The 26007-nt window shown below is 56.6% G+C and overlaps 2 protein-coding genes across 2 annotated transcripts in view; one reads left to right on the top strand and one right to left on the bottom strand.

Annotated features, from left to right (window-relative positions):
- Positions 1-7298, bottom strand: part of CATSPERD (cation channel sperm associated auxiliary subunit delta) — a 99686-nt gene extending 92388 nt beyond the window's left edge. Inside the window, exons 1-3 of the mRNA XM_037823991.1 lie at positions 7147-7298; positions 5312-5366; positions 4369-4445 (exon numbers count right to left, since the gene is read on the bottom strand). Of these exons, the coding sequence (XP_037679919.1) occupies positions 4369-4445; positions 5312-5366; positions 7147-7298 (284 nt within the window). The remainder of the gene's footprint in view (positions 1-4368; positions 4446-5311; positions 5367-7146) is intronic.
- A 501-nt stretch (positions 7299-7799) lies between these two features.
- LONP1 (lon peptidase 1, mitochondrial) lies at positions 7800-25926 on the top strand. The gene is given in 20 exon segments (XM_037823943.1): positions 7800-7886; positions 7888-7974; positions 7976-8239; positions 11026-11114; positions 11781-11900; positions 13825-14056; positions 15880-15941; positions 16362-16491; positions 16966-17049; positions 17749-17969; positions 20137-20275; positions 20570-20748; positions 22233-22320; positions 22641-22763; positions 22853-22969; positions 23394-23534; positions 23617-23782; positions 23955-24172; positions 24265-24429; positions 25577-25926. Coding segments are annotated over 20 exon segments (2883 nt in total). The 3' UTR covers positions 25748-25926.
- Positions 25927-26007: the final 81 nt, after the last annotated feature.

Raw genomic sequence — 26007 nt, 5'->3', positions numbered from 1 at the left:
TTTTGTTTGATTTTATCTTTGTTTCTATTTTAGAACCTGTCATTGAGGTGATTTCTCCAAATAAAACTTTACCTAACTACTCTAAAGTCCCCGCCTATTTTGACCTTTTTTAGAAAATAAACAAACTCTCATTCATCAATCTGGCAAAACTTTATTGAATACCAGGCCCGAGGGACACAAAGATGATGTAGACATAGTTTCTGCCCATAAGATCTTCTTCAGTTCTACTTAAAAAAAAATAATAATAATAGAGGGAAGGTAGTTTAAACATATAGTGACTCACTTTTCCGGTAACCACATGTGCCGGTTTGGATGTATTATGTCCCCTAAAATGCCATGTTCTTTGATGCAATCTTGTGGGGGCAGACGTCTTAGTATTGACTCGGTTGGAATCCTTTGATGGACTGTTTCCATGGAGATGTGACTCAATCAATTGTAGGCAAAATGTTTGATTGGATTATTTCCATGGAGATATAGACCCTGCCCATTCAGGGTGGATCATGATTTAATCACTGGAGTCCTATAAAAAAGCCCACAAACGGGAAGAATCTCAGAGCAGCTGAGAGTGACATTTTGAAGAACACACAGGAGCTGAGAGAGGAGCTGGGACACAACCCGGGATCAGCAGACGCCAGCCACGTGCCTTCCCAGCTGACAGGTTTTCTGGACGCCACTGGCCCTCCTTCGGTGAAGGTATACTTGTGTCGATGCCTTAGTGTGGGCATTTTCATGGCCTTCAGACTATAGCTTGGTAACCAAATAAACCACCTTTATAAAAGCTAATCCATTTCTGGTATTTTGCTCAACAGCAGCATCAGCAAACTGGAACACCACAACTACCAGAAAACTACTTAAAAATCCAGAGTTAAGTAACAAGAACAAGGTTCTGAACATGCAAAATCAATGGCTATCGTGCCCATGAATCAAAGGCCAAATACTTTACTAACAGGCTCTCCTCTGAATTTGATGAGTTCTGGTCTCTGCCTCAATTTTAAAACATTAAATAAGAGAGGACAGTTTGGATAGATTGTGTGGTGTGTGAATAAAACTGTGTTTAAAAAAGAGAGAGACGAGGGGATTAGCAAGCTGACTGCAATAACAGGTGGTGACTGCTGGGGATTGGGGACAGAAAAAAAATTTAAAAATCAGACACATCAAAACGTTTATGGCGATATTGCTTATTATAGCAAAAGATAAGAGCCGACCCAAAAAGTGACAGCTATCGGCATCAACCAGGCCACTTCCCTACTCAAAAACCATCAATGATTGCTTTTATCCTAAAGGATCAAAGCCAGGTTTCTTAATTGGCATACAAGGCAGTTCATGATCCGAACTCTACTCATCTTCCTACCTCCGGGGTCTCTCCGGTGGCGGGGGGAGGACAACCAAAAATGCCACCCGATGTTGCCCAACCCCCCCTGGAAGGCAGAACACTGCCCCAGCTTCACTCTCACCACCCCTGGACTTGCACTTTGTACGCCTGCATCACGTGCTTACAAGTTCTCTTCCTTGTGCCACCTGGAGGCTGCCCAAGTCCCTCCAAAGACAGCTCCATTTGTCCCGGGAGACACTGGACACTTAGACTGGAAGGAAGGAAGCCCAGTTCCTGGACAGCTGACACCCAGGCTGCTCCCTGACAGTCAAGTCCCCCCGATTCTGTTCCTGGCTCTCTTTACCGTCCCCACCCAATCACCCTGAAGCGCTGAAACCCAACCTCTGCTTCATCTCGTGCTGGGTGCTCCTTCCTCCACGCAGCCTCCCACAGCCACCCCGGCCCTGCCCTCCTCTGCCACACCAAAAGCCAGGTCATCACTCTTGCAACCCCATCTCCTTCCACCGCTGCCCCCAGCCTCAGCCCCTCACTCGTCTCCTGCTGTCGCCTCACCTCTGCTCCCCAGACCCCACCCAGCAGCCTGTGGTCCTGTGGAAGCGAGGTCAGGGATGCCACGGCCCCTGCTTAGCCACAACCACCTCTTAGTTTCCTAGGGTTGCTGCAACAAAGTACCACAAACTGGGGGGCTTGAGTCGACAGAAATGTGTTCTCTCTCGGTTCTGGAGGACAGAAGTCGGGAATCGGGGTGTCGGCGGGGTCACGCTCCCTCCTGCAGCCTCTCGGGGAAAACCCTTGCCTGTGTCTTCCCAGCTTTCCTTGCCTTGCGGCAGCACCATCCCAATCTGCCTCCGTCTTCCCGTGGCCGTCTTCCCAGGGTCTCCGTCCAAATTTTCCTTCTCATATAAGAGCATCAGTCGCATCCGGTTTGGGACCCACCCTCATCCGGTATGACCTCATCTTAATTTCAGTCCATCCACAGAAGGTCACATTTGCTGGGACATCAGGTCACGTTCCCAGGGGTTTAGGACTCAAACTTACCTTTCTGGGGGGGACACGGTTCAACCCACTCCCCCCATCAGAACTTCCCGCCAGAGGTAAACTGAAATCCCAAATTCGCTGTCATGGCTTACAAAGCCCCATGTGAACTGACACTGCTGACATCTCTCTTGACTCTCCACTTTGCTCGACGGGAGCTGTCCCTCCAACACCTCAAGCACACCCCAGGGCCTTTGCACGTGCCATTCCTGCCGCCCGGAATGGGGGAAAGGGCCACTCCAGGCAGGGCCAGACTCCCTCCAAAGGCTCCAGGGAAAAATCCTTCCCTGCCTCTTCCTAACTGCTGGTGGTGACCAGCTATCCTCGTCGTCCTTCGTCTTGCACACGCCTCCGTCTTCCTTTGACCTTCTCCTCTGAGTCTGTGTCCAAATTTCCTTCTTCTTCTAAGGACGCTATTGGATACAGGCTCCTTCCTAATCCAGGATGGCCTCATCTTAACTTGATGATACCTGCAGAGACTGTATTTCCACATCAGGTCATTGCGGTGGTTTGGAGCTGTGTGCACCCCAGAGAAAAAATGGTTCTCAAACTTAATCCATTCCTGTGAGCGTGAACCTATTGTAATTAAGACGTTTTGATGAGGCGACTTCAGTTAAGGCATGGCTCAGCTCAATTCGGGATGGGGCTTAATTCTATTACTGGAGTCCTTCATAAGCGGAATGAAATTCAGGCGCAGAGAGAGAAAGCCACAGAGAGAGCAGCCAAAGCTGAACATCGAGGAAATCCAGAAGTGAAGGGAGAGGCCCAGGAGAGGCCAGGAGAGGTCACCGTGTGCCTTGTCAGGTGACAGAGGAGCCCAGGACTAAGGGTCGTCGGCAGCCGGCTCCAGGACACCAGTCTTTGGGCAGAAAGCATCGCCCTGATGAGGCCTCAATTTGGACTTTTCCTCAACCTCAAAACCACGAGCAAATCAATTTCCACTTTTTAAGCAGACCTATTTCACGGTATTTGCTTGAGCAGCCCAAGGAACTAAAATAGTCACGTTCACAGATTCCTGGCAGCCATGAATATTTCAGGGGTGGGGACACTATTATAAACCAATACACCTTTCCTGAATCCGACGTGTTCTTGGCATCAGGATATCATTTAATCTTGTTATGCTCTAAACCAGGAATTGGCAACATTTTCCTGCAAAGAGCCAGACAGTAAATAGCCCGGGGGCCGTGTGTTCTCTCTTGTCACTACTAGAGTCTGCCATTGTAGCACAAAAGCAGCCTCTGACAATTCGTAACAAATGGGTGTAGCTGTGTGCCGATAAAAAGTTTATTTACGGACACTGAAATTTGAATTTCGTTCATGTCACAAAATATTGTTCGGTTTGTTGTTTCAACCACGTGAAAATGTAAAAGGCATTCTTAGCTCATGGACTATATAAAAACAGGTGGCGGGCTGGATCTGAGCCATAGGCAGTAGCTTCCTGACCCCTACCTTAAAGCAACACCATCCCATGGAACTTTCTGCTGTGGTGGAAATATTCTGAACCGCCAGCAGGGTAGGCACTAGCCACTGCGGGCACTTGAAATGTGGCTAGTCGGGCTGGAGCCATGGATTTTTTATTTCATTGCAGTTTAATCAATTTAAATTTAAATATCCCCGTATGGCTACCACCTGGGATAACACAGTTCGGCACAGTTGCCCCCCCCCCTCCGGTGAACTCCTATTCATCCCTCAAAACTCAGTGGGCATCAACTCCCCAGTGGAATCTCTCAAGGTATTTTCTCCTCAGGCCCCCCCACGAGAGCTTGTATCAAGCATCTCCGACCCTTGATACCACTATATTCTGTAATTATTTCAGTTATGTGCTGCTCTCTCCCTCTCTCAGCCTCCAAGCCCCACCCCTAACTGAGAATTCCATGCAGGCAGCAACAAGCACTGCGGGGCAGAGCAGTCTTCATTAATATTTGCCAAATGTACGAACAGGAGCAAATCTACAATTTTAATAAAAAGGAAGGTTAACAATAAATAAGATGCTCGCTTACCCTAGATACAGAGCTAAGTTTTTCTTGCAAGGATGTTTAATCAAGTGTGTCGTCAGAGATGGATAAAACAGGGGATCCTAGAGAGATAATCACAAAGTCTTAAATAATATCAAGAGTAATAAACACATGATAAAAACAATTTCCTAATATGTAACATTAGAAATTTGAAGAGTGAAATCTGAAATCACAGGTCAGTGGATTGCATCAATATCACTTTTCCCGGTTTTGATACAGGTCTATGTTCATGTAAGATGTGACCACTGGGGTACCAGGAACCTCGCTGTACTATTATTGCAATTTCCCTTAAGTCTATTAACGTCAAAATAAAGTTTAAAAAATTCACAGGGTGATCATTCATATCACCTCTCATTTTTTTGTGCATGTTACTATTTACAGATGATTAGTTAAAAATTATTAGTTATTTGAAAAACAGGACTGAGGATGGTAACATGCTAAAAACTACTGTTACCTGAAGATAAGAAATGCTGACGTTACTCCCGAAATAAAATATTATCAAGTGGAAACATGTTTAATGAAGTATTGTTTCTTCATGCATTTTAGACACACATTGCAAAATATGAAGTTTCCTGTTACACTTTATCATCTAAACAAAGTAACTGGGTTGGCTTCTGACGTTACTCTGCTTTTTTAAACCTATCAAATAGTGGAGTAGACAGAACGCTGGATAAAAAACTCAGATGATCTGAGTTCTAAACCCAGTTCTACCTCTTGGCCTTTCTCAGGTTATTTAATCTCCTTCAACTTGTTGTTTTAGTGAAATGGGGAAGTTTAATCTCGACTTCAGAGAGAAATTGTTAAAAACTGGATAAGGTAATGTCTTTAAAATGCCTAGCACAGCACAGACACCGAGAAATTCCAGGAAACATTAGTTCCGATTCAATAAGTAGAGAAAATAACTGGCGATAAGGATGGAACGACATACCCCTTGAACAGTCTTTTGCTTGTTAAACACTTTTCCTGTCCTCACCAGGCGTCTACTAGAGGTAAGTGATAAGAGAGACCATCTGTCAATTTTCATTGAATATTCAGGCTTTAGAGCATGTTAAGTTTTCCTCTGGGTTAACTCTAAAGCACCCGTTCTTGATGCTTTGGGGGTTTGGGGAGCCCCTTGAAAATCTGATCACACTGTGGGCTCTCCCCTCCCAGAAAGAGATATGTATTTACAAAAATGTAGACAGAGTCCCCAAGAGCTCATAAAATGTCATTCACAGAACCCAGATGGGGAACTCCTGCTCCAAGGTTTTTTTGGGGGGTGGGGTGGGGAAGGGGGGTGGCTGAAAGAATGATGGTATAGTTCACATCAGGGTCGGACCTGAGAAAGCTTCATTTCTGACAAATTCCCAGGCAACACTAATGCTACTGGTCCAGGGGTCACACTTTTTGAGGACCAGAGTGAGGAAAGGGGAGAACTGGAGATAATCAATCCTTTCAAACTGGGAATCAGAAAAACCTTGGGACAAATCTTACTATTAAATCTGGCTGGGAACATTCTTGCACTTATGAGCTCTGTGTCTTTAGGCAAGTGTGGTTTTAATCTCCCCAGGTCTGTTTTCACAGCTATAAAATAAGGTCAACCAATCACCACTGCATGAACTTGGTTGCAAAGATCAACTGAGGCCATCCTCCTAAAGCACACGTTTCCCACTTCCTCTGCAAGCAGGTTCCTAATGAATGAATTCACTCCAGGTGGGAATTCCTGGGGCTTTAGCATCTCCCTAACCCCGTGGCACACAGTACTGACTCATCTAACACTTACTGAATCTGAAGACGTGCTGGCAAGGGGTGAATAAGAGCAATACAGGGTACGCCCTCAGGGGGCAAATATTTTCATGACAGCAATAGACAAAAAGCAATTTGTTAAAACACACACAGACAACAACCACGACCAAGGCAGTAGTTTGGAGTAAGAAAAAATGAGGTGTGAGGAGGGAGAGAATACAAAGGTAATAGATTCCAAGAAGGGCTTTAAATCAGGGAATGTGCTTTTTGAGTGGGGAGCTGAGGAAGGAGCCATGGAGAAATCCGGAAGCAAAGCACGTGTGGCAGAGGGAATGCTGAGCCCAATCTCTCTCATCCCCAAGGCTGCACGGAGGTTGGCATGGTCAACAACTAGGCGTGGGCAGGGACCAGGCAGTGGTTCTCAGGTCCCCAGGGGACAACTGGCAATGCCTGGAGACGTCTTTGACTTGTCAAACCTCAGGGAGGGAGTTCTAGTGGCATCTAGTGGGTAGACGCGGGGATGCTGCTCAACAACGCACGGGGCTGTCCCCGCAACAGAGAAATGCACGGCCCCAAACGGCAAGGGCGCCGCGGCTGAGAAACCCTGGACCAGCTCAGGCCAGGCTTTGCAGGATACGCAGAAAACTTGGGTTTTCTTCCGGGGTCCACAAAGCTAGGGAAGGGGAACAAAGAGCCCAGATCTGTTTTTAAATTATCCCGCTGGCTGCCGGGTGGAGAACGGACAGGAGGGCAGAGGTGCTGGAAGTGGCCTGGAGGAGCAGGAACTGGGCCGGAGTTGGGAGGTAGAAAGGGGAGGACTTTGGTGATGGGCTGGAGGGGGTGGGATGGGGTACGGGGATGGGAGCCTCATTCCCAGGAAGCGTAAGCGGAGAAGCCTCAGTTTGTCTGGGGAGAGGGAAGGGGGCTGGAGAGCGGGGAGAAGGGTCTCGGTTCGGCCCACCCGCGCCTGTCCCCGGGGTCCAGGAGCCAGACCCTCCCGGTCCCCGCAGCACCCCAGCCCTGGGAGGGCAGCCCCACCGGCACAGCGGCTGAGCTCCGACCAGCGGGCAGAGATGCACGATCGCTGCCGCCGCCACAACTAGCATCAAAACCAGCATCTCGTTCCAGCCTCCGCCTCCTCCACTGTAGACCCTTAACCGCCACGGGGCAGCGACAACCTGTCCGCGCATGTGCAGTCTAGACCCTGAGCATGCGCACGTCGTCTCCTGGAACGCCCCAATCCACGCCCCACCCCAACCCGAGAGCCTGGGCATGCGCACACGGCCGCCCCTGCGCAGGCTTGGAAAGTGAGCATCAGCACATGGTTTCCCGGGAAGCCCAAATCCACCAATCACGACGCGCGCCACCAGAGCCTGAGTGTCTGGTACTCGCGCGCGTATGACTTAAATGTATGGGCAAGGCTGCCCGCACTTTCTCAAAAGAGGCGGTTGCAGTAACAGCGTCTCGGTTTCTAGGGGCTCTGACGCATGTTGGCAGGGAGGCTAAGAGAGGTGGAGTGGAACACCCACTCTGCCCGGTGCGAGCGCCGCATCCACCAGGCCCCGCCCCTAGTAAACCCCGCCCCTGAAGCCTTCAGGCCACGCCCCCGGCTCCTGCCGAGGCACGCGCCTGCTGTCACGTGCGCGTCAGCCCGGCGAGCGGAAATGACGTGAGTCCCGCGCGCCGCCAGGATGGCCGGGCCATGGCGGCGGGCGCAGGTTACGTGCGGCTCTGGGGCGCGGCGCGGAGTTGGGCGCTGCGGCGGCCGCTGCTGGCCGCCACCGGGGGGCGGGTCCCGACTGCGACCGGAGCCTGGCTCTCCAGAGCCCGGCGGACCTGCGACGCGTCGCTTCCCTGGGCGTCGTGGGGCCGCGGCCCCGCAGCTGCCTGCCAGTGGCGGGGGCTCTGGGAAGCGAGCAGCCGCGGCGGTGGCGCTTTCTCGGGCGGCGAGGAGGCCTCCGAGGGCGGCGCGGAGGATGGGACCGGAGGCGCGGGGGGCAGCCCGGGCGGCGGGGAGGGCCCGGTCATAACGGCGCTCACGCCCATGATGATCCCGGACGTGTTTCCGCACCTGCCGCTCATCGCCGTCACCCGCAACCCGGTCTTCCCTCGCTTCATCAAGATTATCGAGGTAATGCGAGCCCCCGCCTCGGCCTCAGTTTCCCCGACCTTTGCAGGCAGCGGGTTGGATCGTGGGGTCACTTTTGCACTTTCACGCTTCGCAACTTTTTAGACCCAAAGCTTCGGAAAGGCAGGAGTTCGAATCCCTGCGTGCTCACCACCCGCTTGGTGATTTGTGCCAAATCTCTTCCCCTTTGCGGATCCCTTAGGGTCTCACTTGAGAGGGGGTTGAACCCCGTGGACATAGGGCTCTGCCCACTTAGAGTCCCGGTCATAGAAATCGGGGCAGGGAACTACCAGAACTGTATTGCGGCTCATTTATTTTTCCACGGACTTCGGTAAATGCGGTTTTTTTTTGTTTTTGTTTTTTTTTTGTAACACCTTCTGCTCCAGGCGTTCTGCGCGTGTTTACAAGCCCCTTGGGAATCAGGATTCGTTCGTTCATTCTTTAAAACAAGTGTGGCAGGCTTGACCTGTGTCAAGTTTTGGGGATATGGGCAGTGAAACAGATACAAATTCCTGATTTGGAGATTACATTCTGGTGGGGTGAGAGAGGCAATAAACAAGATTAGTAAGTAAATTATGTGTTAGAAGGTAGTAAATACTATGGGGAATAATAGAGCAAGGATGGTACAGGACGCTTAGGAGAAGGTTGGGGGGGTGGTTCCTGGTTTATTCATTCAACAAACTTTTCTTGAGTTCCGACCATGTGGCAGGCACTGACTGAGAGAACAGCACTGGACTAAACAAACAGTTCCAGTGCCTAGAGAGCTTGCTTCTCCTGAAAGATACAGGAAACAAGATCATTTCAGATTGCTATAAAGTAAAGAAACAGGATGATGTAATAGAGAGAAAGCAGCCTGAGTGGGAGGAACTGGTGCTTTTAGGACAGGAAAAACCCAAATGCCTTTCCATTCCACCGCACCCCCTCCTTTCTTTCCTTCTTTTTTTTCAAGTGATGTGGAAACTGGAGTCCATGGAGGAGGTAGGTTATCTTTTAACTGTATAAGCAAGGTCAGACAGTGACTCAGCTTCTGTGTTCACTCTCCCCTCACATTCCAGATTCTGCTAAATAAATATCAAGGATCCCCTGGAAAGGGGAAAGGGCAGTACAGAGGGGGAGCAGCCAGCCAGTGGGGAAGGAGGCCCTTCCTTCATAATGAGGAGCGGGTACTAATCCAGGCCCCAGACCCAGTGAGTTTGTATATCCCAGCTCTCCCAGTCCTGGCTTCATAACCTTCGGCAGGCTATTTTTCTGGACCTCCATTTTTCTCATGTATGCAATGGAAATAATAAATAGTAGCTTGTTTCTTGGAGTCATGGTGGTTAAACAAATATGTGAGAAGTATTTAGAACCGTGCCTGGGACACAAGTCGTGTGCTTCAACAGTCAGCGCTGCCACCACTGTTTTCTCCGTGCACTTCTGGTATCACAGAACCTGCCCTGGAGACCTTTTTCCCATACCTTGACACCACTGTCCCAGGCTTCTAGCACCAGGACTGGTCCCCTCAGCCCTGCCAAGTCACAGATGCCCTCAGGGCCCAAGCAGAGACAGGATTCATGCAGGAGCGGCTTGTTTGCCTGACTGGAACTAGACAGGAGCATCACACAAGTCACATTGGAGGGCATTTGGAGCACTGACACGTGGTACACCCTGTATTTCTGTTGCCGTTACTCTGTAAATAATGAAAAGGAGGCCTGTCTCAGGCAGGGGAGAGATGTGCAAGATGCAGCAGTCATCTGTGAACAGAGGAGAAACTGGGGACCACTTCTCTGGGGCCTGGTGGCTCAACCTATTAGCCAGGCTCCATTGACTCAATTTTGTAGTTGACGCTGTGTGGCTACTTGAGTTGGTCGCTTTTCTCTGAGTACAGACCAGTGGTTCTTAATTTTTGGTGGATCACGTATTCTCCTGACAAATGAATGGGACCCTCCTCCTGGAAAAATGCTCGTCTCGTGCCAGGAATTCCCAGACCACAAGTTAGGAACCTGTGCTAGAGAGTCCCTGGCATCAGTGATTCTCAGGGTGTGTGTTTCCTGTACCAGCCTCATCTGCCTCACCTGGGAGCTTGTTAGAAATGCATATTCTCAGGCCCCACCCCAGACCTGCTGAATCAGAAATTCCAGGGAGTGTTTTCATGAGTCCCACAGGTCATTATGAGGTACCCTGAGGGTTGAGGGCCACTGAGTTTCGCCCAGGTCTCACCTGGGAATTAACACAGGCTCAAAAGAAATCAGGTGAACCCTAGGGATATCAGCACTTCTGGCCCCGTCAGGTATTTCCCAAAAGACATTGTTGATCTCCACCTGTCGGTGACGAGAATGAGAATGTGCTGTGGTCCTGGGGGTTTTGATCAGTGATGAACAGGGTACACTTGTGGTGAGGAAATATTTTCAATGAAAATCAGGGAAATTACCAGCCTGCGGGGGAGGCCCCATTTGAGTTAGGCACATTTAATGTTGTCCTTCCAAAGTGAATAAAAGGCAGAATGGTTTAGATTTTCAAGCCAGGACATCTTGCCACTGAAGAAGTGTATGAAACTGGTTTAACAGTTCCTTCAGTCCAGCCATTTATCTACAGAGAAAAAGGAATGTAGCTACTCAACACTACCCTGTTCTGTTCTCCACCCTCCCATCCACCAGCTTGTTTTGTTTTGGTCCTGGACTAGGTTGATTGGTGTCCCGGGTCAGATTCACATGTCCACAGAGACAACTATGGAAAATGCTAGAGCTGCCATCAAAATGTCAGCTAGAAAATGTACCCTGCGTTTCACTTTGGGGTCATTGTCCTGCTAGGTAAAAAATAAGAAGTTGGTTGAGCTGCTGAGAAGGAAAGTTCGTCTTGCCCAGCCATATGCCGGTGTCTTTCTAAAGAGAGATGACAAGTAAGTGGCGTTTTCCTTCACTGCCTCGTTGAAGTCACCCTGGAGTGTAGCTCTCCAGAAATCCTGCACTGTAGAATAGCTTTGACCTTTGACTCTTGACCTAGAAGAACCCTAGCAAAGCCAACAGAGGGCAAGGCTGAGAGCCAAGCACACCTTTTCATTCGGGGCTGAGGTTCAGTTTGTAGCATGAGCCTTCGTGCGTTGTCCAGCCTTGGGGTTGGGGTGGGTGGGTGGGTGGAATTAACCTTGAGGACCCTTGGTGTCAGCAGGGCTGCTGCAAAGCAAAGCTAAAGCCCGGTGGATATTGTGACTCTGGGTCCACCCACATTGGCTCCTGGTAGAAATGTGTTCCACTTCCAAGTTAGAAGATGCATCCTAAGCAGGCTCTGTAATGGGAGTGTGGAGTGGAATCCAAATCCCATCTGGGCCCTGCCCCTCCGGCTAACTTAGCCAGGAGCTCCTGACCTGGGTGCTGCCACTGCTGGGGATGGCCACGAGCTGGTAGATATGCCCCCGGGCACCCCTGGGAGCAGAAGGGGTCATGCTCAGTGTCCAGTCGCAGCCAGCAAGAGCTGTTTCTTTTTTTCCTTCCCCCTTGTCACCCAAGACCTCCAAATGAGGATCCGAGCGCAGGTGCTGACGGCCGTTTGTGTTCCTCCCCCTCAGCAATGAATCCGACGTGGTCGAAAGCCTGGATGAGGTCTACCACACGGGGACATTTGTCCAGATCCACGAGATGCAGGACCTTGGGGACAAGCTGCGCATGATCGTCATGGGACACAGAAGGTCCGTGTACCAGCCAGCGAGGGGCAGGCAGGAGCATGTGAGGCAGGCGGGAAGGGCACCCTGTGGGCCCCCGGGTCCCGGGACTCCCTGCCCTTCTCGGGTCAGCACTGCAGCTCTGTCCCCGCAGCGGGCGAGCCAAAGCAGGGGAAGGGGTGAGACTTGTCACCTCCCGACCCCTCCCTCCTCCGAGTGCCCGTGTTAAAGTGGCAGCATGTGGGGCCGGTGAGAAACGCCTCCTACTTTCCCAATCCAGCTTCATCTGTCTTGGCTTGCTGGTGGCTGTAGTGTTACATGCACGCCTTTCAAAAAAGCATTACAGCAACCCCACAAGGAGCAAGGTGCCTCGAACTCTGTCCCCAGGTGTTCCCCGTTGCCACCTGGGTGTGTGTCCTCCCAAGGGCCCATCCCTGCGTCACCCGGCAGGTCGTGCTGCACGCACAGCTGGCCGCTTTGAACTTTTTCCCTTCACCAGATGTGTTTCCTTGTGAGGACGTGTCCTGCCTGCCTCATCCCCCCTGCAGGACCGCGTGCAGCTTTCATCAGTCCGAAACAGGCAGTTACTGTGAACTAGAAGAAATATACAGAGTCCGCCTAGGGTTAGGGTCGAAGTTCTCGATGGATTGACTAATGAGCCTTAACCAAGTGTGTCCCAAAGAACGGTGGTGTGCAGGTTGCTCTCAAAAGAGTTTCATGGTCAGGTACACATGGAAACTTTTCAGAGTGTCAAGCCCTTAATATAGTGAAGATTCTGGAAAGCCCCTCATGGAAGACATTTGTTGGAGTTGGTTGAGTCTAGAGTTTTCCATCCTTTTGTGCCCACAGAGCCTTTTTGCTTGTGTCAGCCTGGTGATGCCCCCAGGACAGAGCCAGGGCAAATGGTGATCTGGGTCACACACCGATTTCCCCAGTAGGCTGAGCTGCCACACCCATCCTCAGCTGCTTACATCGGAGTCTGTCTTAGGAAAGAGGCTGTTCCTTGACCTCCTAAAAGGATGTTGGGCCCCAGGAACAGAATAAGATGCACCTGAACTTGATAAAAACTGTGGCGGCTGCCATACCCCAAATTTCCCAAGAACTGCCCCCCCTTTTCTCTGCACACCTGGATGACTGTTGCGCCAGCATCCTGGGCGGCTCTAGGCCAGCCCCCTCAGGAAGGAACTGTGGCTAGCCCCCTGTGACAGAGGAGAGAGCCGGGAGCTTCCGTCAGCAGTTTTCATTCAGCACATAACAGAGGGCCTGGTGTTTGCCAGGTGCCAGGAGATAGGAGAGAACCGAGCAAGGGGCCTGCCCTTGGAGAGCCCACACTCTACGTGGGGAGAACTTGAGGAACAGGCAGAGTCCCCAGCTGGATTCAGGTGGGGTCATGTGCTCTGGAGGAGAAGAAGAGGCAGGACAGGGGGATGGGTGTGGGCTGAGGGGGCTGGGAGGCAGCTTTACACGAAGTGGTCAGGAAAGGCCTCTTGGAGGAGGTGCTTCTTGAATCGAGACTTGAGTGATGCAAAACGAGCTGCTGTGCATTGAGCCCAGGTCAACAGGGGTGGGGCAGGGTCCCTAAGACAGACCTTGTTTGCCCAGGTTTCCCGGCTAGTAACGGGAGACCTCGGAGCTGCTGTGTTTAACTGCTGGCTCGTTCCTTATACCTGCAGCGTTTGCAGATGACAGCGGGGCCGGCATGGGGAGCGCTGCGTGAGAAGTGTTACGCGTGAGGCTGGTTGGGGTATCAGGGACGAGGAGGGGACACTGGTCTTGGGGTTCTGAGAATGCAGCTTGGCCTCCAGCTCGAGGACCCCGTAGTCCCCCCGTCCCAGGGCTGAGCCCAGCCTCTGATGTTGCCTGCATCGCTCAGTTGTCAGGACTGGGGGAAAGCTGTGTCCAGTGGCCGGGTGCACCCCAGGCTTCCCCTCCACTTTGCTTCCTCCTCCAGGATCCACATCAACAGGCAGCTGGAGGTGGAGCCTGAGGAGCCGGAGGCCGAAAACAAACAGAAGACCCGTAGAAAGCCGAAGCGGGATAAGCAGGAGGCGGAGGGGGATCTGAGCGTCAAACGACAGATGGAGGTGGTGATGGAGCCCCCCTCAGGCACCCCTGGGGAGGTGCTCATGGTGGAGGTTGAGAACGTCGTCCACGAGGACTTCCAGGTCACGGAAGAGGTGAAAGTAAGTCCGTGTGGCTATGATGCCACACTCCCCGAGGGGTGTCCCCAGGATGGCTCCAGTGGCCTCTCAAAAGAAAGCCCCTGGCCACCTCCGATGTCGAGTCCCAGGCTCTGTAGGAGCCAGAACGTCCTAGCACTCGCATACGTGGCAAATGAAGGACATCCTTTTCCTCCCGAAAGACCTTTGAAGAAACCGGGGTCAGGGAGGTAAAGGAATATGCTGGGGCCCTTAGCCACTCGTGAAGGAGGCAGGATTCGAACCCAGGTTCAGCCCAAGCCCCTGTCTGTGCAATGGCCTCCAGCAATTCGTGCCATTATTGGCTCCTCACCCAGATCCAGAATTGTGGGGAAAGAAATAGGTAGTTGGAAACATTCTCTGTGACCTGGGGCTCAAGCCAGGACAGGAACAGCCTTTTGGCAGCCTGGACGCCAAGCCCAGGCTCTCCTGCTTGCCTTGTGGCCCGGTGAGCCGGCCTCCAGGTGGGCAGCCTCTTGGCAGTGGCGGGCAGGGTGGCCTGCCCTCTTCGGCTAGGGACAAAGAAGAAAGCCAGAGCTGACAGAAGACCTGGGTGTGCCGGCTCCTTATGTGGGTTCCCGCTGTCATTGGAGCCTCCTCACGATGGAGAACAGAAGCTGTTCCTGATAGAGAACAGACAGCTTTGGGCTGATTGTTTGTTGTTCATGGTTGGCTCTAGTACTGTGTTGAGAAGGATTCTGAGGCTGCTTCCGAGTGCTGTAGGAGTGTGCATGGCAGGTGCCGGAAGGGGCTTGGCCACATTTGCCACTGGCGTGGTGAACAGTCATGTCCATAGGCCTAATCGGGAGTCCTTGAGAACAGCTCTGTCCAGGAGATCATTCCACGATAGTTGGAATGTTCCAGAATTCTATGTTAGCAGTCTCCCGTGGCCATTAAGCAGTTGAAATATGACTGATGTGACCGAGGAATGGAATGTTGAATTTTACTTAACTTTAAAATTAAATGGCTGCCTGTGGCTACGGGGATTTATGAGAATCTTCAGGTTGGGAGGGGGTGGCTACAAATGGCTGTGCTTACAGATGCTGTGGTGAAGGAATCAGGAAGGCTTCTGCAAGGCAGGGTGTTCGCCTTGTTCATGCAAGTGCCGTGGCTCTCTGGTGTCCTACAATGGTCTCCTCAGACAGCATAAGGTCCGACCCAGTAACTAGAGAAAACAAATCAGCTGTGGCCACCGACCCCTTCTTGCCCAGCAGTGGGCTCCTTGCCATACACTGGGAGCCCGTGGCCTTTCGGGAACAAGGCAGGGTCAGGTTTTTAACGCCATTAGCTTTGTCTAGTAATCCCTTTGGGGGCATTAGCCTCGTAACTGTGGCCACGAGAGGAAGGGTGAAGGAAAACCAGTCTCGCCACGGCACCCCCAGCAGACGGGGCCACCCTCTGCTGCCAAAGGGGAGCGGGGCTGAGGTTCCCGGCAGTGACGGAGTGAAAGCACCAGCGATGGACAGACAGGCCCTGGGCAGGGGCCCGCGTCCTGCCTGAGGGTTGAGAAGGGGACGTGTTGGTTGCGAGAAGTGCACTTAAGGGAATGAAGAGCCACGTCCCTCTGCTTTTTCCAAACGGCTTCCTCTAAGGTCGAGGCTCGGAGTGGTCTAAGGAAGCAGCTTCGGCTTTAGTTTTACTTTCTTGGTCCGTTGCCCCTCTGCCTGCTGACTTGGGCTGTGCTCTTGGTCTCCGAGGCCTTCCTTGGCCAAGGCCAGACGGGCAGGTGGCAAAGGGGCAGGTGGGTGGAGCTCCTTGGGGTGCTGGCTGGGGGCCCCGCTGACCCACCCGGCCCTCCTCCCCGCCAGGCCCTGACTGCTGAGATCGTGAAGACCATCCGGGACATCATCGCCCTGAACCCCCTCTATAGGTGGGCCTCGTGGGGTGCAGGGAGGGGAGGCCTGGGGGCGGCTCACCTGGCCCAGGTTCTTTTCCTGCCCCTCCTTCACACTTTCAGGGGCCAGGATTTGGCCAGAAGCCTCTGCTGTTATCAGCTGAGCCACTGATGGGGGAGAGGGGGATCCTCAAAGTGGCTGGCAGAAGGGGCTGGTGTCTGGGGTGGGGCTGCAGCTCTTGCCCAAGCCCGTGGGCCTGGAGGGGACCAGGCGGCACAGCTGGCTCCCAGCAGGTGTCCCCAAGGCCCGGCCCAGGGCTGCTGGGGAAAAGGAGACCAAGGGCTCGGGCCCGCCTCGGGAGCAAAGCCCTGGCCTTGGCACTCTTGCCCCAGAGGCCAGAGAGGCCTGTGCCACGGTCCCCGCTCTCCAGCACCAGTGTCCCTCACCCCTTTCAGAGAGTCGGTGCTGCAGATGATGCAGGCAGGCCAGCGGGTGGTGGACAACCCCATCTACCTGAGCGACATGGGTGCCGCGCTGACCGGGGCCGAGTCCCACGAGCTGCAGGACGTCCTGGAGGAGACCAACGTGAGTGTGTATGGCAGCAGCCAGGAGGCCCCTCCGGCCTGTCCCCACCTGGACTCCAGGCAGCCTCCCGGCCTTGCTTGCTGGCCTCTCCCCAGCTCTGTTTAGAGATGATGTCACGTCTGCGTGCATCCGTTAGTCTGTGTCCATCTCCCTGTCCTTTTGAGCAGCTGCGAAGTATCCACTGAGGGGCGCCCAGCGTCTGTTCAGTCAGGTCCCCAGGGTTGGATAGTGAGGCCATGGCTGGTGTTTGCCGTGGCAAATATCCTTGTCCACACAGCCTGTGGCATTCTTTGCAGAACACAATTCTAGAACTGGACTTTAGTTGTTGCAGGTGTTGCCGGCTTGCCCTCAAAGCCTCTGCCTGATGTACACTCCCCTCGGCAGCAGCCGGCCGAGCACCCGCTTCCCCCACGCCCTCGCCCAACACAGACAGACGCCGACTTCTGTCTCCCTGTGCCTTCCCTTTTGTGACAGATCCCCAAGCGGCTGTACAAGGCCCTCTCCCTCCTCAAGAAGGAGTTTGAACTGAGCAAGCTGCAGCAGCGCCTGGGGCGGGAGGTAAGTGGGGAGCAGGAGAGGCGGCTGCTCCCGGGGATTTAGCCGGCAGGCCGTCCGGCATCAGCCAGCATCTGAGCTGAGATGGTGTTGGTGGGAGGCTGCATGGCTGCCGTGTCTCTGTTTTGAGGGCTCTGTGGAATCAGTTGCTCTGGGCCATGAAACTTTGGGTTAAGCAGGGAAAGTTAAAACTGGCCCCAGTGGATGAGCCCCAAGTGGCGAGCTCTGAGCACCAGCCTCCCTCAGGGGAGAGAACTTCTCCCTTCATAGACTTGGGACGGAGCTAAAATCACAAACCCACACGGGAAAGGTTGGAATGCTATTTCCCACAGTTCAGCCTTCCCAAATTTTGGCAAATCGATGGACAGCCTGTGCCGTCCAGTTACTTATCACCACAACCAGAATCAAAAAGCAAAGGGCTTCCTCGCTGTGAGATGCATGTTCATCGCAACACTGGGTGTGATTTATTGATAGGGAGGCACGTGTCAGCAGTGGTGTGAGTCCCACGCTCTGGGAGCCTTTGGGTTAACATCGGGGAGGTTCCCAGACTGGGCTTTCTTCTCTGCGCACCCGGTGCTGAGTCCGGGGGGACAGGCCTGCAACTGAGCAGCCAGCCCCCGCAGCGTACAGATTAGTCCGGGGACCGCAGAGTCACGTCCCCTCTGCTCTCCGATCCAAACGGCAACCCCTTGGCCCTCACAGGTGGAGGAGAAGATCAAGCAGACGCACCGCAAGTACCTCCTGCAAGAGCAGCTGAAAATCATCAAGAAAGAGCTGGGCCTGGAGAAGGAGGACAAGGACGCCATCGAGGAGAAGTTCCGGGAGCGCCTGAAGGAGCTCGTGGTCCCCAAGCACGTCATGGACGTCGTCGACGAGGAGCTGAGCAAGCTCGGCCTGCTGGACAACCACTCCTCGGAGTTCAAGTGAGCGCCGGGCCCTGCTGGTCTCTGGCCCAGCCCCTAAGGGGGACCCCCGTTGCTCCCCGGCCCTGGGGAGCCAGCTGGCTGGATGGGGTGTGGGGCGCTGACCGTGGAAGCCAGGAGGGGGTGTCCCCTGGCACTCATTTACGGCACACACACGGCGCGTCAGGTGCTGTGTACAGAAGCACTTGACAGGCCTCAGTGCTCAGATCACACCCCCATGAGAAACGTGCCCTTGTCACCCCCATTTTACAGATGAGAAAAATCAAGCCTCAGAGAGGTTCAGTCAGGGGCCAGGGCCTCGGAGCTGGGAGCTGGGGACGGAGGGGCTTGAAACCAGTGGTGTCTGGCTCTAAGCCAGCACTTGTAACGCGGACTAGGAGTCCCTGGAGCCACTGGCCCAAGGCCACCCCGTCTTCTGTCCCCTGGCCTCCCTCTTGGTGCTTTGAGAGTCGGCCAGGACACAGCCGCGTCTTCCTGTGGCCCTGGGATTGCTGCCCGGGATGGGGGCTCAGGTTCCTGTGCCCACCCAGCCCACGTCGAGTCCCCTGGAATGGCTCTAGACAGGGAAGAACTGAGCCGGACTGAGACCCTCCCGGGGTCTCCTGCCCAAGGCCCCTGCGGGAGGCTCATTTCCTCCGCCTGCTGCGGGCCCTTCCTCGGGCAGCACACATGGCCGTGGCTGCGCTGAGAAGCGCCCACAGACGTAGTGCCTTAAAACACCTCGCACGTGTCCTTGTGTGGCTCTGCAGGTGAGGGGGGCTGAGACTGGAGAGCCGACAGGACTGGGCTCCTGGGGCCCTGGGGGAGGGCCTGGGTTCCTGCCCTCCCGGCTTCGGGGGGGGCGCCTGCATTCCTGGGCCCGTGGCCCCTGCTCCCCATCTTCCAGTTCCTCACTCGCTCACTCTGACCCGATGGCACAGTCACATCTCTCTGGCTCTTCCTCACCTGTCCCTTTCAGAGGTTGTGATGATGTGAGATACCAAGAGCCAGATAATCCAGAACAATCCCCCTGCCTCAAATCCTCCACTGAATCCCGCCTGCAGAGTCCCTTTTCCACGTCAGGTGCCACATGCACAGGTTCCGGGGTTCGGCGTGGACATCTTTGGGGGGCTGTCATTCTGACACCCACAGGCAGAAATTAGCTGAGGACCCCTGGCCAGGAGCCTCACCCCTACAAGATGCTCCCTTGGGGCTTGTGGGTTAGTGCACATGGGCCAAGTGTCACCCTGCAGGTGGCACGACTTCCCAGCCCCTCAGAGCAGAGTGGGACTGTGGGACCCTCGTTCTGTCACCACAAACTGGGAGCCTCAGGGGAAGGGCCCATTCGAGTGGCCCAGGGGCCGTGGGTCCTCCCGGGCATGGCCCACCAGCCCTCACCTCCCTCACTGCAGCGAGATGTGGCCCCAGCTTGCCTCCCTCACAGACCTTTACAACACAACCAGAGGCCTGTCGGCTCCAGTCCCTTCCGTGGCTCCCGTGGCCCCTAAACTCAAATCCACAGTCTGCCCGGGCCCAGCAGGCTCTGTGCGTTGGCCTCCCACCCTCTCCTGGCTCGTCTCATTCACCCTGTGCTGAGCCCCTGCTGGTAGCGGACCCCGGTGTCGCCCAGCGCCTGGGAAACGGCCCCCGCCCTCCCTTGATCGCGGTCTCTGCCCCAGGCACCCCACCCCTCTCGCTGTGTGCACTGACCCATGTATAGCTGAGATGCTTCTGGGCCTAGGGCAGCCGCAGTCTGTGGGAGCACAGCTCCTAGCTCAAGACCCCTTTGGGGGTGTCCCCCTGGTGCCCAGTGCTGCTCTCCTGGTAGAGTGACCTGCCACTCTGGAGGCTGTTTCTCCACACGTCCTGGGCCTGGTTTTCTCCACTGTTCTCTCCCTTGCCAGTGGGGCAGGAAGGGTGCCAGGGTTGTCTGCATTAGTGAGCATTGGGGCGTGCGCAGGCAGCTGTTCTCACCAAGCCTTGAGTGCCTAGACCTGGAGCTAGGCACGGTGCTTACACCCCAGCATGGTCCTGGGGGCTCCCGAGGCACAGCCCCCACCAGCCTGGTCCACCCAGGAAGCACACCCTTCCTGGTGGTTGTGTCCAGACCCCAGAGCCACACTGCCATGCCACGGAGGTCTGGGCGGCACGTGGAGCCCGCTCACCAGCTCCGGTCTCTCCCTGGCAGCGTCACCCGCAACTACCTGGACTGGCTGACGTCCATCCCCTGGGGCAAGTACAGCGATGAGAACCTGGACCTGGTGCGAGCCCGGGAGGTGCTGGAGGAGGACCACTACGGGATGGAGGACGTGAAGAAGCGCATCCTGGTGAGGCGCCAGGGGACCGCCTGTGCATTTGTGGGAGGTGCTGACAGATGCCAGGTGCAGGGGACTCCGATGGCCCTGGGGGCTGAGGAAGGGCTGAGGGGGCCCGGAGCACCTCACCTGAGGGGCTGGCCTCGAGGCAGCTGAGATGCAGCAGGGGCAGTGTCCCCGGTGCTGGAAAGTCACCCACGGGTGGGAGGCGGGTGGTATCGGGGTGCCCGGGCAGAGGGGAGCAGCGGGTGTGTGTGGCAAGAGCCCCTCCGCGGGGCCGCCCTGAAGTGCCACCTCCGCCCGCAGGAGTTCATCGCCGTCAGCCAGCTGCGCGGCTCCACCCAGGGCAAGATCCTCTGCTTCTACGGCCCCCCTGGTGTGGGCAAAACCAGCATCGCCCGCTCCATCGCCCGCGCCCTCAACCGCGAGTACTTCCGCTTCAGCGTCGGGGGCATGACGGATGTGGCCGAGATCAAGGGGCACAGGTAGGCCTCACCCGGCACCCTGATGGCCGTCCCCACCACCCCGGGTCGGTCCCGCTGCCTTCAGGCCTGGCGGGAACCTGCTTTTGGAGCCCTGCTTTCCACAGCGGACAGGCTCTCAGCAGACAGCCCCTGGGAGGGCTAGCACCCGTCCCGGCAGGTCCCAGGGCAGCCCTCCCAGGAGCAGGGTGTTCCAAGAGTCAGGGGTACAGAGGAAGGCCCTGCCTGGCTGGTGGTGGTTGGGGGGACGTGCCCTCGGCTGGGGTGCAGTGGGAGGTGGATTTCCACGGCCTGGCCCTGCAGCCCTGTGGGCCCTGATGTGGGGAGACAGGGGGCCCATCCCAGGGGGCAGGGGGGACCTTGGCTGGGTTTCTAAGCAAAGTCCAGGCCGGCTCTGGCCTTGGAAGTGGTTCCTCGGGGGAGGGGCCCCCGAGAGCAGGGCAGGCCGCAGCGGGTGTGACGCGGTCTCAGTCCCTGGACCAAGGTCAGGGACCCGGCAGTGGGGTGTACAGGTCACGCCGAGAACAGCAGCCCAGGCGTCTCTCTGCCCACGGCCCTGCAGGGCCTCTGCTTCACTCAGGGAAATCCTCCCTGCCCTCCCCTCCTCCCGCTCTCCCCCGGCTCCCTCCGCTCCAGCCCCACAGGCCTCCTCGCTGCTCCTCCAACTCACCAGGCCTGGGCCTGCCTCAGGGCCTTTGCACGGTCGTTTTGTCAGACCAGACTGCTCCCCCCCCCACTCACCTTTCCGACTCCCTCCTCGCCCACTCTGCTCCAGCCTCTCACTGAGACATTTCAAGTTTCTGTCCTCCCTGGTAGTCCTCCAGATGCCCTGTCTCTTTTTTATTCATCTGTAACTCATGTGAAGTCTCTCCCGCCTCATGATCTCTCTGTGTTCTGCCTGTGGGCTGCGCCTGCTAGGTATAGTTTGGGGCACAGGACATGGGTCTGGCTGGGCCCCTGCTGAGTGCTGTCTGCCCCCGGCAGAGCTGGGGCACAGTATGTGGGTGCCCAGGAGATGCTTGTGAAACAAGGGGGTGGCCCCAGGCCAGGCACCTCTGCTCCCAGGGACCCCAGGGTGGCTTTTGGCCCCGCTCTCCCTCTGAGGCCCCGAAAGCCACCTTCAGGAAGGGGCAGGCTGTGTTTCTGCCCCCAGCGCTTGCTCCTTCTTGGGGCTGGGTCTATCATCTGGACAGGAAAGAGGTGCCAGGTGGGCAGAGCTGGGGGAAACCCAGCTGTGGACCCAGCACCGCGGCTCTTTCTTCCCTTTTGAGACACCCCCATCTGTAAAACTGGGGGATGGCGTTGGCTCCTCCCAGTTCTCAGGAGCCCCAAGTCGGGACGGTTCTGCAACCGTGGCCCCCCTGGCTCCCAGCATGCCTCCAGCCTTCACTGGGGCCAGGCCTGTAGTGTCCTGGTGACAGAGAAGGCGCAGGGCCCGGGCGGAGCCGTGGCCCCAGGCAGGCCTGCCCACCGTGACCCTCCCGCAGGCGGACGTACGTGGGGGCCATGCCCGGCAAGATCATCCAGTGCCTGAAGAAGACCAAGACGGAGAACCCCCTGGTCCTCATAGACGAGGTGCGAGGCCGGGCAGGGGCAGGTGTCCCGGGGGGCATCCTGGGCAGGGGGGACTCAGTGCCGAGCAGCTGCTGTGGCCGATGGGTTTCTCAGTCCCGGGGCTCCAAGGACACGGGGAAGGCCCTGCCCGGCCCCAGGAGGACCCCGTCCCTGCCCGTGGCTGTGGCCTGGAGGCCCTTTGAGGCCCTCTGCGGCCCCCTGCTCTTCCTCGGGACCCCCAGTCTGCACTGACTCTGGGCCTGCCTGGTCTCCTCCCAGGAGTGCCTGGAAAGCACCAAGGGCCGGGTCTGGTGCTGAGCCTGTGCTTTCTGCCACTGCAGGTGGACAAGATCGGCCGGGGCTACCAGGGGGACCCCTCGTCGGCACTGCTGGAGCTGCTGGACCCCGAGCAGAACGCCAACTTCCTGGATCACTACCTGGATGTGCCCGTAGACTTGTCCAAGGTGCGCCCCTGCCCGGGAGGTGGGGGGCTGCTGGAGGGGACCTGGGCAGGGGTGCTGTTCCCGCAGCAGCCGCGTGCCGCCTCCCGCAGGTGCTGTTCATTTGCACGGCCAACGTCACGGAGACCATCCCCGAGCCACTGCGCGACCGCATGGAGATGATCAACGTGTCGGGCTACGTGGCCCAGGAGAAGCTCGCCATCGCCGAGGTGAGCCCGCCCCGCGTCCCTGCCTGCTCCTTCACCCGGCGACAGCCCTGACCCTCACCCAGCTCTTGGGGAGCTCCTGCTGGGGGCAGGGTGGGGGCATGGGTGGGAATCCGATACGGGGTCGGCTGCGGGCAGGGGTGTGAGGTTTTACCCAGAGGAAGAGATGGGCTATAAGGTAAAAGCAGGGAGCAGATCTCTGCACCCCAGGACTGAAGACGACACGACTCAGACTTGTAGGAGCAAGGCTTGTTGGGGATGCCCACCTGGCAACTTGAGCCCTGCGGTGACAAGAAAATCACTGTGTTAGGGACCCCCTGCCCTGTGGCTGGGTGGGCAGGCAGGGGCCCATGGGGGGGTCTTGGGTCAGCCAGCGGGCAGGTCTCCCTAGCAGGGCCCCCCTGACAGTGCCCCTCTTCCCCGTCAGCGGTACCTGGTACCCCAGGCCCGCGCCCTGTGCGGCCTGGACGAGAGCAAGGCCAAGCTGTCAGCGGACGTGCTGACCCTTCTCATCAAGCAGTACTGCCGGGAGAGCGGCGTGCGCAACCTGCAGAAGCAGGTGGAGAAGGTGAGCCGGCCCCAGCGCCCCTGCCACCCACCCCGTTCCCCGTCCCTGCCCTCACGCCCCTCTGCGCCGGGCCCGTCCCCAGGTGCTGCGGAAGTCGGCCTACAAGATCGTCAGCGGCGAGGTGGAGGCAGTGGAGGTGACGCCCGAGAACCTGCAGGACTTCGTGGGGAAGCCCGTGTTCACCGTGGAGCGCATGTACGACGTGACGCCGCCGGGCGTGGTCATGGGGCTGGCCTGGACCGCCATGGGTGAGTCGGGGAGCACCCACCGTCCTCTCGGGGGGGATGGGGGGACATGGTGGATGCTGAGGTTCCCGGTGTCGGCAGATGGGCCCCACTTCAGCCCCTTGGCTCTTGGGGGGCCCCTGGCAGCCCCGCGGCAGCTGGGAGAGGCCTCATGGGCTCCCCCTTGCTCTCCCAGGCGGCTCCACGCTGTTTGTTGAGACCTCCCTGCGGCGGCCCCGGGACAAGGACAGCTCGGGGGACAAGGACGGGAGCCTGGAGGTGACGGGCCAGCTGGGGGAGGTGATGAAGGAGAGTGCCCGCATTGCCTACACCTTTGCCAGGGCCTTCCTGATGCAGCGCAACCCCTCCAACCAGTTCCTGGTGACCTCCCACCTCCACCTGCACGTGCCAGAGGTGAGGCCCACCGGGCCCCATGCTCTGCCCGCCCGTCCACCTGCCCGCAGCACCCCGCAGCTCACGAGCAGCCCACCCACCTCTCCCCGCAGGGCGCCACCCCCAAGGACGGCCCGAGCGCCGGCTGCACCATCGTCACGGCGCTGCTCTCCCTGGCCCTGGACCAGCCTGTGCGCCAGGATCTGGCCATGACTGGCGAGGTCTCCCTTACTGGCAAGATCCTGCCTGTCGGTGGCATCAAGGAGAAGACCATCGCAGTGAGCGCTGCCCCCACCCAGGCCCACCCAGCCCCCGAGCCCACTGGCCTGACAGCCCCCTCCACAGCAGTTTTCTGCCTTTTCCAGATTTAAAGTCCCCATCTTTTTTCCTCCATGGGGCTCTGCCAGGTTCCTGGAGGATGGGGTGGGGTCTCCTGCTTGTTTCCTGCTGGGCCTAGTACCCGGGCTGCAGAAGCCAAAGCCACTGCGTGTCCTGGGGGCTGGTGCCGTTCATAGGCGCTGCTTTGATTGGTGGCCAGGCGGGGGTGCCCCCCACTCCTCCTTCACCCAGAGCACACCTGCCAAGCGCGTACAAAGCAGCTGTGCACCATGTCTTCAGGGTACCTAGTCTGATGGGGGAGACCATTTCGGGGTAGGGGGTGTCTGGGGCATGTGGGTCACGAGCTGGGTCAGTGTCATGGCCTGGAGCCTCCCTTTCTTGACCCTTGTTCTGTGTCCATGTGACGGCCATGGGGGGAGCTTCCTCCTCCAGGAGCAAGTAGGGGGCTCAGCAAGTCACCTGCAGCATCCCTGGAGCTGTTTAGTGAGGGCAAGACCCCTCACCTCCAGGCTAGGCCAGGCGGAGGGAGGGCAGTGTGGCGGCCCTGTAGGGGTGGCGCCGGATGTGGTGAGGCCAGGCATCTCTGCTGCTGGAGAAAAGGCAGGGGCAGGTGGGCAGGGGCCTGTGGTCTTGCCCCCAGGGAGGTGGGAGCCTGAAGGGCTCCGTGCACGGGACGGGGCCTCACTCGGCTGCCCACAGGCGCCCTCTGCTGGCTGCAGGCACAGGGCAGGGCATCTAGCATGTCTGGAAAACTCAACTGTCAGTTACATTCCAAACACTTTCAGAAGCCAAACTTCTAAAAGTAAAGCTGAGTTCCAGGGTTAACCTAAAAGGTATAGAACAGCTTCCCTGACTTTCCAGATATTTGACATCATCTGGGTGGCAGCTGGCCTGGAGGAGTCCTTGGCTTCTGCTTATGACCCCAACCATGATCTGGGGCCTCAGCGTCCTCCTCCAAGTTGGGGGCAGGGCCGTCACTACTGTCATCTCCAACCCTGAGCCGCCCCACTCCCTGCAGTAAATGAAAACCGGGCACACGCTTTTAGCCCGACTGGGCCTGATTTGGGTTCCTCCTTCCCTTCCCAGGCCAAGCGTGCGGGGGTGACGTGCATCGTCCTGCCGGCCGAGAACAAGAAGGACTTCCATGACCTGGCGGCCTTCATCACTGAGGGCCTGGAGGTGCACTTCGTCCAGCACTACCACGAAGTCTTTGCCATCGCCTTCCCAGGTGCAGAAGAGCAGGCCGTGGAGCGGTGATGGCTGCCCCAGGCACCGTCGGTAGTGGATGGACGAGGCCCGAACTGTGCTGGGGAGGGGAATCTCACCCTGAGCCACCAGAACGCTTGGACCCTGGACCCTGGGAACCTCGATTATGGCTGAATTAATTAGTCTGACATGAGCTATTTAATTATGATTAAAAGACATTTTCAGTACTGCTTGGCCGTGTACATCTGTGTCTACTGCTGCCGCTCAGCAGTTCAGCTGTAAGAGCCACACCTATAGGGGAGCGCGGTCCC

The sequence above is a fragment of the Choloepus didactylus genome, assembly GCF_015220235.1.
Source record: "Choloepus didactylus isolate mChoDid1 chromosome 25 unlocalized genomic scaffold, mChoDid1.pri SUPER_25_unloc1, whole genome shotgun sequence".
In the NCBI taxonomy this organism is placed as follows: domain Eukaryota; kingdom Metazoa; phylum Chordata; class Mammalia; order Pilosa; family Megalonychidae; genus Choloepus; species Choloepus didactylus.
Note: the sequence above shows the minus strand (reverse complement) of the source record. Positions and strands in the feature narration are given on the sequence as shown.